Here is a 14,735-nt window from a genome sequence, read left to right as displayed (position 1 = left end):
CTCCCTCGAGGGTACCAACATCAAGGAACCTCCCTCGAGGGGTAAGATTACTAAATTTTCTGAACTTTACGCAAGTATCTTTAAGATAAGATAAGATAAGATTTCTTTCGGATTTTTAACCCCGGAGAGTTAGCCACCCAGGATAACCCAAGAAAGTCAGTGCGTCATCGAGGACTGTCTAACTTATTTCCATTGGGGTCCTTAATCTTGTCCCCCAGGATGCGACCCACACCAGTCGACTAACACCCAGGTACCTATTTGCTGCTAGGTGAACAGGACAATAGGTGTAAGGAAACGTGTCGAAATGTTTCCACCCGCCGGGAATCGAACCCGGGCCCTCCGTGTGTGAAGCGGGAGCTTTAGCCACCAGGCCACCGGGTCGGATATTTTAACCTCCGCATCGTAATAAAATATTGATCTCTTACATTTTATTTTGGTTATTTTGGGTTAAAGAAAATATTTAATTTTAATTTAATATTAAGGTTAACTTCACGTGTGTTCCATTTAAATGGTAAACCAAATTTTCTTAGATTCATCTCTGTTAATCTGCATTTTTAACATAAGTAAATATTGATTTCCTTGTTTATTCTGATACGTATACGAATTTCGGTGTAATTTAATCAGAAAGGAAAACTGAAAATTAAAAAAATTGACCTTTTCATGAGGTGTTGAGGTTTGACAAATTTAGCTTAGCCTGTCACGGAGAAGAGACGACACTAAATGCATCGAAAAGACAATCTAATGCAGAGACAGATGAGTGTATCTGTAAAAGTATTTTCAGAGTTTGTTGGGTTGAGTTCCAGCTGTTGGACCTGTCAGTGATGTTTATCTATGGCTTTTGTGCCTCGAGTGTCTTAATCTACGGTTCTTGTGCCTCGAGGGTGTTGATCCAAAGCTCTTGCGCCTCGAATGAGTTGATCTACAGCTCTTGTGCTACTAGGGGTATGGATCTACAGCTCCTGGATCAGTTGAAAGGTTTACCTGCAGGCCTCTTGAGGGCGTTGAGCTGCAGGCCTCTTGAGGGCGTTGAGCTGCAGCTCCTGTCTCTTGTGGACTGAGTGAAAGCTACTATACCTATTGCAAGTGTAGAAGGGGCTGGGATTATGGGATGCTAATAATACCTCTCTCATATCAAGCAACAACAGTCATCAAGACATTAAACAATTAAATTCAGAGATGGTGATTTGTGAAGCCTGTGTTTTTCACTGATAATATATGTACAGTAGTAGTCTAACTTCCCAGAAGTCTCTCATACGAGGTGTAGCATTCCTTGGAGAGGTAGGTGTTTCCCAGAGAACGTAAGTGAGGTGTAGCATTCCTGGGATAGGTTGGTTTTTCCCAGAGAACGTATGTGAGGTAGTCAGGCATAGCCTTTACAAGAGCAAGGCAGATCTGAGACGGGGGTCTGTAATGTTATTTTAAGCTGATGTGGCTGGCTAACCGGTGTGACTCACCCACATATCTGTTACGTTACACATGCTTCCACGTACATTATTTCTGTGTGGACGGCAAAGTTGGAGATCCCTGTCTAACTTGTGGGTATGCATTCTTCATTAAAAAATGCAGTTAAATAATACTGAAAGTTACTGGAAACTGTTGTTGCCTTGTGGATTGCGTCACCACAACATGGCAGACAGAGCAGCTGGGCAGGCACTGTGCCAGGTGAGGTGAGGTTTAAGCAGTGTGTGTGCAGGTGAGGGGAGTTAGTCGTCACCTAGAGAGGGAAGAACCACTTCAGCACTGCTCCTGGGAGTGTAACCTTGAAGTGTTTCTAGTGAAGTGCGACACCTGCTTCAGGATGTCCCTAGCAAGCGAGCTCCTGAGGGAGGGCTTCAGGTTGCCCATCACTCGGAGGGGGCTCTTCTCTCAGGATGACTTCTTTCGTGGGTTCCAGAAGGACTATAGCCGAGCTGTCAGCGATGTGCTCGACCGCTGGGGCTCCAGAGCCTCCAAGGCAGACCGCTTCGCCTCCTACAGGAAACTGAGAGAAAGGGACGCCTCTGAGGACAGCCAGGCGGCGACCATCTCTGAGACTCCTGATCTGTACACGGTAAGTGGACGCTGCCTTCACGTCCTTCAAGAGAGGTGCCTTTATATTACTGAAGGACTCTGGTTGAAAAAAAAAATTGAAGCTACATATCCCGTCCGTCGGATAAAACCTGGATGTCTCCCATTACCCGAGGTCTGTATGACTCTTTAAAAGCCGTCTTCAATTACTAGTTAATATACAACCATTACCACTACCACTACTACTGTTACTGCGACTACCTTTACTACCACAACTAATACTATTACTACGACTACCCCTACTACCACGACTACTACTACTCTTAGTATATAGCCTAAGTGTGGACTTCCAAATCCTGTGGTGTCTTTGTCATGTACCATTACGACCAGCTGTAATAATTATAAATAAGCGAACAGAGACGAAGAACAAATCTTGTTATAACGATGTTTTGCTCGTTGTAGAGCTTAAACAAGACACCTTACTATCGGCAGGTAGACACTTCCATCAGGATGGAATTGGGTAGGTGCTGTTGCTGACCCAGGAGAGTTAATAGTTATACTAGTAGACACGGTCAATATCCTTGTTAGTAGATACGGTCAATATCCTCGCTAGTAGACACGGTCAATATCCTCGCTGGTAGACACGGTCAATATCCTCGCTAGTAGACACGGTCAATATCATCGCTAGTAGACACGGTCAATATCCTCGCTAGTAGACACGGTCAATATCCTCGCTAGTAGACACGGTCAATATCCTCGCTAGTAGACACGGTCAATATCCTCGCTGGTAGACACGGTCAATATCCTCGCTAGTAGACACGGTCAATATCATCGCTAGTAGACACGGTCAATATCCTCGCTAGTAGACTTGTTAGTAGATACGGTCAATATCCTCGCTAGTAGACACGGTCAATATCATCGCTAGTAGACACGGTCAATATCCTCGCTAGTAGACACGGTCAATATCCTCGCTAGTAGACACGGTCAATATCCTCGCTAGTAGACACGGTCAATATCCTCGCTAGTAGACACGGTCAATATCCTCGCTAGTAGACACGGTCAATATCCTCGCTAGTAGACACGGTCAATATCCTCGCTAGTAGACACGGTCAATATCCTCGCTAGTAGACACGGTCAATATCCTCGCTAGTAGACACGGTCAATATCCTCGCTAGTAGACACGGTCAATATCCTCGCTAGTAGACACGGTCAATATCCTCGCTAGTAGACACGGTCAATATCATCGCTAGTAGACACGGTCAATATCCTCGCTAGTAGACACGGTCAATATCCTCGCTAGTAGACACGGTCAATATCCTCGCTAGTAGACACGGTCAATATACGGTCCTAGTAGACACGGTCAATATCCTCGCTGGTAGACACGGTCAATATCCTCGCTAGTAGACACGGTCAATATCCTCGCTAGTAGACACGGTCAATATCCTCGCTGGTAGACACGGTCAATATCCTCGCTAGTAGACACGGTCAATATCCTTGTTAGTAGACACGGTCAATATCCTCGCTAGTAGACACGGTCAATATCATCGCTAGCAGACACGGTCAATATCCTCGCTAGTAGACACGGTCAATATCCTCGCTAGTAGACACGGTCAATATCCTCACTAGTAGACACGGTCAATATCCTCGCTAGTAGACACGGTCAATATCCTCTCTAGTAGACACGGTCAATATCCTCGCTAGTAGACACGGTCAATATCATCGCTAGTAGACACGGTCAATATCCTCGCTAGTAGACACGGTCAATATCCTCGCTGGTAGACACGGTCAGTATCCTCGCTAGTAGACACGGTCAATATCCTCGCTGGTAGACACGGTCAATATCCTCGCTAGTAGACACGGTCAATATCCTCGCTGGTAGACACGGTCAGTATCCTCGCTAGTAGACACGGTCAATATCCTCGCTGGTAGACACGGTCAATATCCTCGCTAGTAGACACGGTCAATATCCTCGCTAGTAGACACGGTCAATATCCTCGCTAGTAGATACGGTCAATATCCTCGCTAGTAGACACGGTCAATATCCTCGCTGGTAGACACGGTCAATATCCTCGCTAGTAGACACGGTCAATATCATCGCTAGTAGACACGGTCAATATCCTCGCTAGTAGACACGGTCAATATCCTCGCTAGTAGACACGGTCAATATCCTCGCTAGTAGACACGGTCAATATCCTCGCTAGTAGACACGGTCAATATCCTTGACAGTAGACAGTCTACTGTCAAGGATATTACACCGTGGTCACACTTGTCGAAGACTCTTGCAGTCTGTGTATACTACTGTGTATACTACTGTGTATACTACATAGGATTATTATTATTATAATCATGTGGGAGCGCTAAACCCTTAGGATTATACAACGCATGTGGGGAGGGGAGGGATGGAAGGTATTCAGGCTCAATTCAGGGAACTGGAGCACAGATCCAATTCCCTAGATCAAGAGCCCCTCACCAGCGTCAAGGAACCTCCCTTGAGGGGATACTACATAGGAGAAAAAGCTTATGACGACGTTTCGGTCAGACTTAGACGATTAACTAGTTAATGGTTCAAGTCGAAGGAAAATATATCCATTAGTTCCTCTGTGCGGGTTATTTGTGTACTGTTCCAGTCACGGTATTGTGCCTTCTTGTTCCTTAATTGATAAATTAGACATGTGCAGCACTTAGGTATCTTTATTATCAATAAAGATACCCCAAGTGCTAATAAAAATTATTAGAACTTTGACTATAATTTTTAAAGGAGTGGACCGGTAAGCCAGCGGAAGGCCTCGGTCAGATGACCAAAAGCTCCAATGGCGGGTCATCATCCAAGACCCGAGTCAGAAAGCACTTGTCCTGTTTACCTTACCTAACCTAACCCAACCTAACCTAGCTTAACCTAGCCTAATCTAACCTAACCTAACCTAGCCTAACCTAGTCTAACCTAACCTAGCCTAACCTAGTCTAACCCAACCTAGCCTAACCTAGTCTAACCTAACCTAACCTAACCTAACCTAACCTAGTCTAACCGAACCTAGCCTAACCTAGTCTAACCTAACCTAGCCTAACCTAGTCTAACCTAACCTAACCTAACATAGCCTAGCCTAACCTAACCTAACATAACCTAGCCTAACCTAGTCTAACCAAACCTAACCTAACATAGCCTAGCCTAACCTAACCTAACATAACCTAGCCTAACCTAGCTTAACCTTACCTTACCTAACCTACCCAAGTTCTTTAATTTCCTAACGTAGTTAATGAACTTCAATTCTCTGGATCCTAAGCAATTACTAAATAACGCTTCTTCTAATAGGCTTCAAACTATCATCGACTTTGGGCTTTCCTCATTGAAAGGTTCACATTGATTTTGATCTTAGTATGTTTTAATTTTATTTTATTACATTAAAGTTTACCCTGCAATTAATGGACATACATATCTATTAGGCTTCAACCCTTAAACGTTGGTATATTTTAGGCTGTGTAGGTATCATTTTATCAGTATTATTTAAGTTGCCAGGGGTTCGAGTCCTCCCTGTTCTGTGATGTGAAATATTGGTTCTCATGCAATATGTGTCACAAGGGATCGGCTTCAAATGTTCATCACCGTTGTATTTTAGTGGACAGTGTAGGCGCCTGTTTTCGAAATTTTACTTCAAGCTCTCAGGTGTCCTGAGCCTCGTAGGAGGTATGTTAATTCCTCCTTGTGAGAGGGGTGCCAACACTACAGTTCAAGAACTGCAGCATCAGTACCTCTCCTTCAGAGTGCAGCACTGTACTTCCCACCTCCAGGACTCAAGTATGGCTAACTGGTTTCCCTGAATCCCTTCATAAACATTATCTTGCTCGCACTCCAACAGCTCATCAGGTTATAAAAACCATATGCCTCCACGCTCACATATGATTGCTGAATGTCTTAGCCCCTCGCACACAAAACCTCCTGTACACCCTCCCTCCAACCTTGCCTAGGACGACCCCTACCCTACCTTCCTTCCACTACAGATTTATATTTTGTTTCAACCTCTCTAAATGTCCCAACCACCTCAACAACCCCTCCTCAGCCCTCTGAATAATACTTTAAGTACCCCCGCACCTCCTAATCTCCAAGTTACGGATTCTCTGCATTATATTCACACCACACAGTGCCCTCAGACACAACATCTCCAGTGCCTCCAGCCTCCTCCTTACTGCAGCATTCACAACCCATATTTTACACCATATTAGAGCGTTGATACCACTAGACTCAAACATTTCCCTCTTTGCTTCCATGAATAACGTTGTTTGTCTCCTCAGACTACTTAGTGCACCACTCGCCATTTTCCCCTTACCAGTTCTATGGTTCACCTCGTCTTTCATAGATCCATCTGCTGACAAGTCCACTCCCAAACATTGGGCGTGTTTCCTTACACCTGTTGTCCCTGTTCACCCATCAGTAAAACGGTTACCTGGGTGTTAGTGGACTGGTGTAAGTCGCATCCTGGGACAAAATTGACTTAATTTGCGGGAAATGCTCAGCATAACAAGGTACTTTCTATATAGTAATATGTCACTGATGTCAGCTATGGTCTGTATACCTTGTACATGTACTTGTAAAAATAAAGATTTTATATTGATTATCTGAACAAACTTCCTCCATACTCCCTCCCTCCAATTGATATCCAATCTTTCACTATTTTTTTTATCCCCATCACCCTGCTCTTTCCTATGTTCACTTTTAATTTCCTTATTTTACATACCCTCCCAAATTTGCCCGTCAACCTTTGCCACGGCAAAAAAACAACTGTGACAACTCCCACTGTTAGATTCTTTATCTTTTAATCCCACACCTCTTCCAACACCCGAGCATTCACTTCTCTTACAACCCCATCTGTAAATATATTGAACAACGGTATTATATCGTATAGTTTTAAAAATGTGAGTGAGTATTTGTTTACATGTATGGGTCATCTGATCTGAAGCATCGCGACACCAATTCTCTTCCACACAGTAAAGTCGATGATTAATTGTAATTTCCACCAGGATTTAATGGGTTGAAGGAGGGAATTTTTCGGTTGCTTCTGGCACTTCTTAGTTTTCAACACCACAATCACTATCGCGTACCAGGTCCTACATCTAAGCGCATTTATATATATTATTTACATCTTTTTTTGTTTATAAGAGTCCGAGGATTCATATCTATCTCCGACACGTAAAAACTTATGAATTTTACTCGTTCATCAACTACTTCAGATCGTGATTAACATGAACGTTCTAAACACAAGAGGTAAATCATATATTCATCATTTGTTTCAGATTGTGATTGACATGAGCGAGTATGCCAGTGGAGAACTCACGGTGCAGACGGTAGGATTCTCTGCCCTGGTGGAGGGTAAGGTTGGTCAGAAGACCTACAGACGCAGCTTCCCACTTCCTAAGGATACTGTCATCGACGGTGTAGTGGCAGATCTTTCTGATGAAAGTATATTGACCATCACAGCACCCAGGAAAGTAAGTCAGGCAGAGTCTGTACCACACAGGTCTGTAATGTTTACTCGCAAGAAATCATTGAGCAAGGGGCTTGTGTACCAGTTATCAGTATGTAATGTTTATGTCCCTTACCAAGATATGGTTCCATCACTGTATTGAGACGAAAGCCTGAGGAGACAAAGTCTTGGTAGTAAAGTACAGTCAGCTTTCTCATTGAAATTTTTCATAAAGGTAATTGAAAAGTGCATTAAAAATTTAATAGCTCGTAGAAGTAGGTCAGAAAGATAAGGCAAAATGTGAGAAAAAATTTCTCATTGATAATTAAAAAGTAAAAAACTGAAATAGCTTAACAAAATGCTTTATATAAATTATTAATATAAATTTGTCTTTGTTTCGTGTGCTATAAATTATATTTTTGTACGGTTCTCTAGTTCTGAATTGTGTCTGCAGGGTAAAGCTGGGACCAGCGGTGGTGGCTCAGCAGGTAACGACTCGAAGTCTGCCTCCAGTTCGACTCTCACATCGCTTGAGGAGCAAATAATCCCCACTAAGCTGCAGACATCGTCATCGTCCTCCACGGAGGAGAGAGTCATTCCAACTGTCATCGAGGGAGCTAAGACCAGCGCCGCACAGAGTGTAAAAACAGAGGAATACACATCGTCCACAGGTCGCAGAGGCTCAAGTTCAAGAATAATTCCTCTGAACGTTGAAGGAGAAGCCACTACCACCCAGACAGTCGCCACTGAGAAAGAGACAGCAGTGAAGAGCGAAGCTGCCAGCACGTGTGAGCGAATTATTCCCACTGTTTTGGATAGAGGGACATCAAGTTTTTCGACATCTTATGCGACCTCTGGCCGAGATCGAGTCCTACCCATCAAAAGACGTGGCAAGTTCTTCCAAGACTCGACGTTTGAAAGAGTCTGGAGTGACTTCGAATCTGCTATTGACGAACTGATGTCCCGAAGGGGGTCTCGCTCGGGGACTGAAGGCGACAGGTTCCAGTCCTATAGAAACCTTCGCCAATGTGTCCAACAGGATGACAATCAAGCCGCTACCGTCTCTAAAGAGAACGGAGAGTACAAGGTAAATATATGCATGTGATATGCACCTCAGTCATTATTCCAAGGTATGTATACACCGAGAGGTGTATATCTCTCAATGTATATATACTGAGAATTCATTTTAATACATATTTTAGGCTGGCGGTGAGCAGCCGACATATTGGATAACTGGGTTTCAACCCATGGGTTTAGGTACTCTCACATGAGAAGCTGTCCGATAAAGGGTTTTAATCAGTTAACCAATCCATGGTAAAACTCTTCGAGTTATGCGTGGCTTGATAGAAAATGGGCAGCTTCTTTCACCCCCAATGGTCAACCCTGAAAGACACTTAGGAACTAACAGTAGCTTACAATAGGTGATGAACATTGAACATTTGACTCACTGTTTGCGACTCAAATGTTCAATTTTGTTGTGAAATGCAAAATGAGCAAGTGGGCAAATATCCCCGAAAGAAAATGGTTTTCATATCCCCGCCCTCAAGCACAGCATGGCTGATGTAGATTTAGCTCTTCCCAGGGGTCATGTGATCTGGAAATGAGGCGCAGTCAGGTTTGATCTAAGGGAAAAGTACCTGTAGTTCCTTGTATCAAGAGGATTTCACCACTTTAGTACATTAGCCTCCACCTCACGGATATATATTCCAATGTTTATAAAACTGAAAGTTAATCTGATTCCAAGTTTATGTAGTTTGCGGATCATTATTCTAATGAATTAAGTGAAAAATGCTTTTAAAACGGGACTTAAAAGGTTTGGGGTACAGGTGGCTTGAGTTGTGGGATACGGGGGAGACCTGAGATTGTCATTGCTCATCCTCCGTTCTCTTCATTATTCTTTGCTTATGTTTCGTCTTCACCATCCCTCAGCTTCTCACTCTACGCTTGTATTAACAACCGTTTCCTTTGTCTTCACCATCCGTTAGCTTCTCACTTTCTGCCCCTGTATTAACAACTGTTCTTAACTATTGGGTCCCTCTCACTCATCTTTTCACGTCACCTCATTGATTTTTACCTCTTCCTAGACTTATCTCGTTGAATATCCCGTTCCATTCCCCAGATTGTAGTGGATGTAAAGGACTTCGTGGACGGCCACCTGGACGTGAAGGCACAGGAAGGGGCCATAATCGTCACCGGCAGGAAGGGTCCTTGCTCGTTTGAGCGGAGGTTCTCTATCTCTGGTTTATCAGAGCCGGATAAGGTCTCTGCGTCTCTCTCCGCTGATGGAGTCCTCACCATTACAGCTCCCAAATAAAAGTTGGAAAGGTGCCCATAGGGTACCAAAAAGCTTATTCTAAACAACTGTTTAGGATCTGTTCATGTTCTATACGTATTACATACTAATTAAGATTATCTTGTCATATATTCATATATAGTAGTTTTTTGTCATGAGATCTCAACTTTATCGTGATCTAACAGGGTTGAGACGTTTATATTGCTAATGACATAATATACACAATTAAAGCCCTTATTAAGCAATGAGGAAAAGAGGAAACGATGGTATCAAATATCGACATGTAAACAGACAAGTACTAGGATATTTACCAAGATGTTTTAAACAGGAGTTTTATCAATCCAGTTATATTAGCGACCCTGAGCCATCCATCTTCTCAATATTTTTGGACTATCTGGAAGATCTCAAAAAAGAATCATTTAAAATACCTGTCGATTACGTAATCATAGGATCACTGTGCTGGGAACATGACAATAATTACTGGGTTTCTTGCTGTATATAAGGTGTATACAGTAGCAAAATTTAGCATTTTTATTCACTATAAAAAGAACAGGTAGGGCCATAGATTAGCGTAAACTAAATACGCTACAGCTTAGGGCCTCACGGTACAAGGGGTTTACAAAAAATGCTCCCACATTATTTGCTGTTATCTATTTCGACTTTCGAATTATTGAGGCTTTTAAAACTTGATGTAAATTTATTTAGGGAAACAAATACAGTTACACAAATAAATAATATATACTAATATATGTGTAAATTATCTAGGATAACCTAAAAAAGTCAAAGTGATTTATTTCCATTGGCTTGTGGACGATACAGTATGATCACCGAACTTTAATTTATTGAATACAATGAACAGAGAGGACATTTATTCTTAATCTGACTGAATACAAAATACAGGAGATAGATTTAACGTTTTGTTTACTGTATTCAGAGAACGAGAGTAAATTTGCTTGAGAAATGCAGAATGTTTCCTACTGTGACAAAATAATGGGTAGAAAGATGTGATGCTGACTGTTGGTTAACTGTATACAAGGGCCATTGTACACACCAGGACCATTAACTTAACCTGGTCATCACTAGACAAGAATACTTTAATCCGTTTAAAGGGGTTTAAAGACATCTCCCAGTGTATATACACTGAGAGGCATGCATCTCCCAGTGTATATACACTGAGAGGCATGCATCTCCCAGTGTATATACACTGAGAGGCATGCATCTCCCAGTGTAAATACACTGAGAGGCATGCATTTTCCAGTGTAAATACACTGAGAGGCATGCATTTCCCAGTGTATATACACTGAGAGGCATGCATCTCCCAGTGTATATACACTGAGAGGCATGCATCTCCCAGTGTATATACACTGAGAGGCATGCATCTCCCAGTGTATATACACTGAGAGGCATGCATCTCCCACTGTATATGCACTGAGAGGCATGCATCTCCCAGTGTATATACACTGAGAGGCATGCATCTCCCAGTGTATATACACTGAGAGGCATGCATCTCCCAGTGTATATACACTGAGAGGCATGCATCTCCCAGTGTATATGCAATGAGAAGTATACACCTCCCAGTGTATATACACTGAGAAGTATACACCTCCCAGTGTATATACACTGAGAAGTATACACCTCTCAGTGTATATACACTGAGAAGTATACACCTCCCAGTGTATATACACTGAGAAGTATACACCTCCCAGTGTATATACACTGAGAAGTATACACCTCCCAGTGTATATACACTGAGAAGTATACACCTCCCAGTGTATATACACTGAGAAGTATACACCTCCCAGTGTATATACACTGAGAAGTATACACCTCCCAGTGTATATACACAGAAGCATACAACATATCCGCAAATATATTAAATTCCATGTACTTTGTTTAACTTTTTCTTATATACTATGTATATTAAATGTTTTTATGTCAAAACTGTTTATATAAAAAAGCTATTTTACCAATATACTTATTATAATGAAAGATGTTAAACTTATTATGAAAAATAAAATATATTTACAACCAAATATTTTAATGACCATATACGAGTGTTAAATATTATGTTATATAAATAATTAATAACATTCATGATTTGTCAACCATGTTAAAATACACACACACACACACACACACACACACACACACACACACACACACACACAGTAGCAACCGGTGAAGAGGCGGGGCCAGGAGCTAAGACTAGACCCCTGCAACCACAAATAGGTGAGTACAAATAGGTGAGTACACCCAGTAGCGACCAGTGAAGAGGCGGGGCCAGGAGCTATGCTCGACCTCTGCAACCACAACTAGGTAAGTACACACACACACACACAGGAACCATATATAGTTTTAAGACGAGGTATGATAAAGCTCATTCAGCAGGGAGAGGACCCAGTAGCGACCAGTGAAGAGGCGGGGCCAGGAGCTACGAATCGACCCCTGCAACCACAAATAGGTGAGTACACACACCTACACCCACGCAAGACAGTATTCTTTAACAGTGCTCCTAGCATTTAGCGATCTAGTTCCGGTTCTAGGAAATTATCAGCGGTCATTGTGCATCATATAGTCAGTGAACAAACCTACAAGAGTATAGTAAAGTTTCCAGAGTTTGAAAAAGATGATAAAGTCAGATAATTTACAATTTAAATTAGAATGTGCGAGTTGTTTACTGGAATTGTGAGGGGCAACATGGCGGCTGGTCAGCGCTGCCGGCGTTAGTTATGTACCCCATACCCGTCCTGTGGGTGGTAGTCACCCCATACCTATCCTGTGGGTGGTAGTCACCCCATACCCATCCTGTGGGTGGTAGTCACCCCATACCCATCCTGTGGGTGGTAGTAACCCCATACCCATCCTGTGGGTGGTAGTCACCTCATACCCATCCTGTGGGTGGTAGTCACCCCATACCCATCCTGTGGGTGGTAGTAACCCCATACCCATCCTGTGGGTGGTAGTCACCTCATACCCATCCTGTGGGTGGTAGTCACCCCATACCCATCCTGTGGGTGGTAGTCACCTCATACCCATCCTGTGGGTGGTAGTCACCCCATACCCATCCTGTGGGTGGTAGTCACCCCATACCCATCCTGTGGGTGGTAGTCACCCCATACCCGTCCTGTGGGTGGTAGTCACCCCATACCCGTCCTGTGGGTGGTAGTCACCCCATACCTATCCTGTGGGTGGTAGTCACCCCATTCCCATCCTGTGGGTGGTAGTCACCCCATACCCATCCTGTGGGTGGTAGTCACCCCATGCCCATCCTGTGGGTGGTAGTCACCCCATACCCATCCTGTGGGTGGTAGTCACCCCTTACCCATCCTGTGGGTGGTAGTCACCCCATACCCATCCTGTGGGTGGTAGTCACCCCATGCCCATCCTGTGGGTGGTAGTCACCCCATACCCATCCTGTGGGTGGTAGTCACCCCTTACCCATCCTGTGGGTGGTAGTCACCCCATACCCATCCTGTGGGTGGTAGTCACCCCATACCCATCCTGTGGGTGGTAGTCACCCCATACCCATCCTGTGGGTGGTAGTCACCCCATACCCATCCTGTGGGTGGTAGTCACCCCATACCCGTCCTGTGGGTGGTAGTCACCCCATACCCGTCCTGTGGGTGGTAGTCACCCCATACCTATCCTGTGGGTGGTAGTCACCCCATACCTATCCTGTGGGTGGTAGTCACCTCATACCCGTCCTGTGAGTGGTAGTCACCCCATACCCATCCTGTGGGTGGTAGTAACCCCATACCCATCCTGTGGGTGGTAGTCACCTCATACCCATCCTGTGGGTGGTAGTCACCCCATACCCATCCTGTGGGTGGTAGTCACCCCTTACCCATCCTGTGGGTGGTAGTCACTCCATACTCAACCTGTGGGGGGTAATCAAAAGATTACAGAGGTACATAATGGGCCCAGGGACTGTACCCAAAGTTATGATGGCTGAACTAGTTACAAAGGTAGATCTGGTCACAGTCCAGGTAGATCTGGTCATAATCCAGGTAGATCTGGTCACAATCCAGGTCTGGTCACAATCCAGGTAGATCTGGTCACAATCCAGGTAGATCTGGTCATAACCCAGGTAGATGTGATCACAATCCAGGTAGATCTGATCACAACCCAGGTAGATCTGGTCACAATCCAGGTAGATCTGATCACAATTCAGGTAGATCTGGTTACAACCCAGGTAGATCTGATCACAATCCAGGTAGATCTGGTCACAACCCAGGTAGATCTGGTCACAATCCACGTAGATCTGATCACAATCCAGGTAGATCTGGTCACAATCCAGGTAGATCTGGTCATAACCCAGGTAGATCTGATCACAATCCAGGTAGATCTGATCACAACCCAGGTAGATCTGGTCACAATCCAGGTAATCTGATCACAATCCAGGTAGATCTGGTTACAACCCAGGTAGATCTTATCACAATCCAGGTATATCTGGTCACAATCCAGGTAGATCTGGTCACAACCCAGGTAGATCTGGTCACAATCCAGGTAGATCTGATCACAATCCAGGTAGATCTGGTTACAACCCAGATAGATCTGATCACAATCCAGGTAGATCTGGTCACAACCCAGGTAGATCTGATCACAACCCAGGTAGATCTGATCACAATCCAGGTAGATCTGGTCACAATCCAGGTAGATCCGATCACAACCCAGGCAGATCTGATCACAATTCAGGTAGATCTGATCACAATCCAGGTAGATCTGGTTACAACCCAGGTAGATCTGGTCACAATCCAGGTAGATCTGATCACAATCCAGGTAGATCTGATCACAACCCAGGTAGATCTGGTCACAATCCGGGTAGATCTGGTCACAACCCAGGTAGATCTGGTCACAATCTAGGTAGATCTGGTCACAACCCAGGTAGATCTGGTCACAATCATGGCCAAGTTACAAAGGTAATGAAACATCTACACCCCTATACTCAGATAATAACAGGTCAAGGTTGTGACCTTAAT

The 14,735-nt window shown here is 43.9% G+C and overlaps 2 protein-coding genes across 2 annotated transcripts in view; both read left to right on the top strand.

The window, feature by feature from the left end:
* Nucleotides 1-1,692: 1,692 nt before the first annotated feature.
* On the top strand, nucleotides 1,693-10,373 carry LOC128704852 (uncharacterized). Its single transcript, XM_053800002.2, has 4 exons — nucleotides 1,693-2,050; nucleotides 7,294-7,488; nucleotides 7,918-8,550; nucleotides 9,583-10,373. Exons 1-4 carry the CDS (start codon nucleotides 1,799-1,801, stop codon nucleotides 9,775-9,777), a joined length of 1,275 nt encoding a protein of 424 aa, XP_053655977.1. The 5' UTR covers nucleotides 1,693-1,798; the 3' UTR covers nucleotides 9,778-10,373.
* Nucleotides 10,374-12,231: 1,858 nt separating this feature from the next.
* LOC138855363 (uncharacterized) overlaps nucleotides 12,232-14,735 on the top strand; it is a gene marked incomplete at its 3' end in the record, with an annotated part of 151,521 nt that continues 149,017 nt past the window's right edge. The window contains exon 1 of the mRNA XM_070104413.1: nucleotides 12,232-12,352. The remainder of the gene's footprint in view (nucleotides 12,353-14,735) is intronic.

The sequence above is a fragment of the Cherax quadricarinatus genome, chromosome 91, assembly GCF_038502225.1.
Source record: "Cherax quadricarinatus isolate ZL_2023a chromosome 91, ASM3850222v1, whole genome shotgun sequence".
Taxonomy (NCBI): domain Eukaryota; kingdom Metazoa; phylum Arthropoda; class Malacostraca; order Decapoda; family Parastacidae; genus Cherax; species Cherax quadricarinatus.
This window is presented reverse-complemented; position numbering and strand designations above follow the sequence as displayed.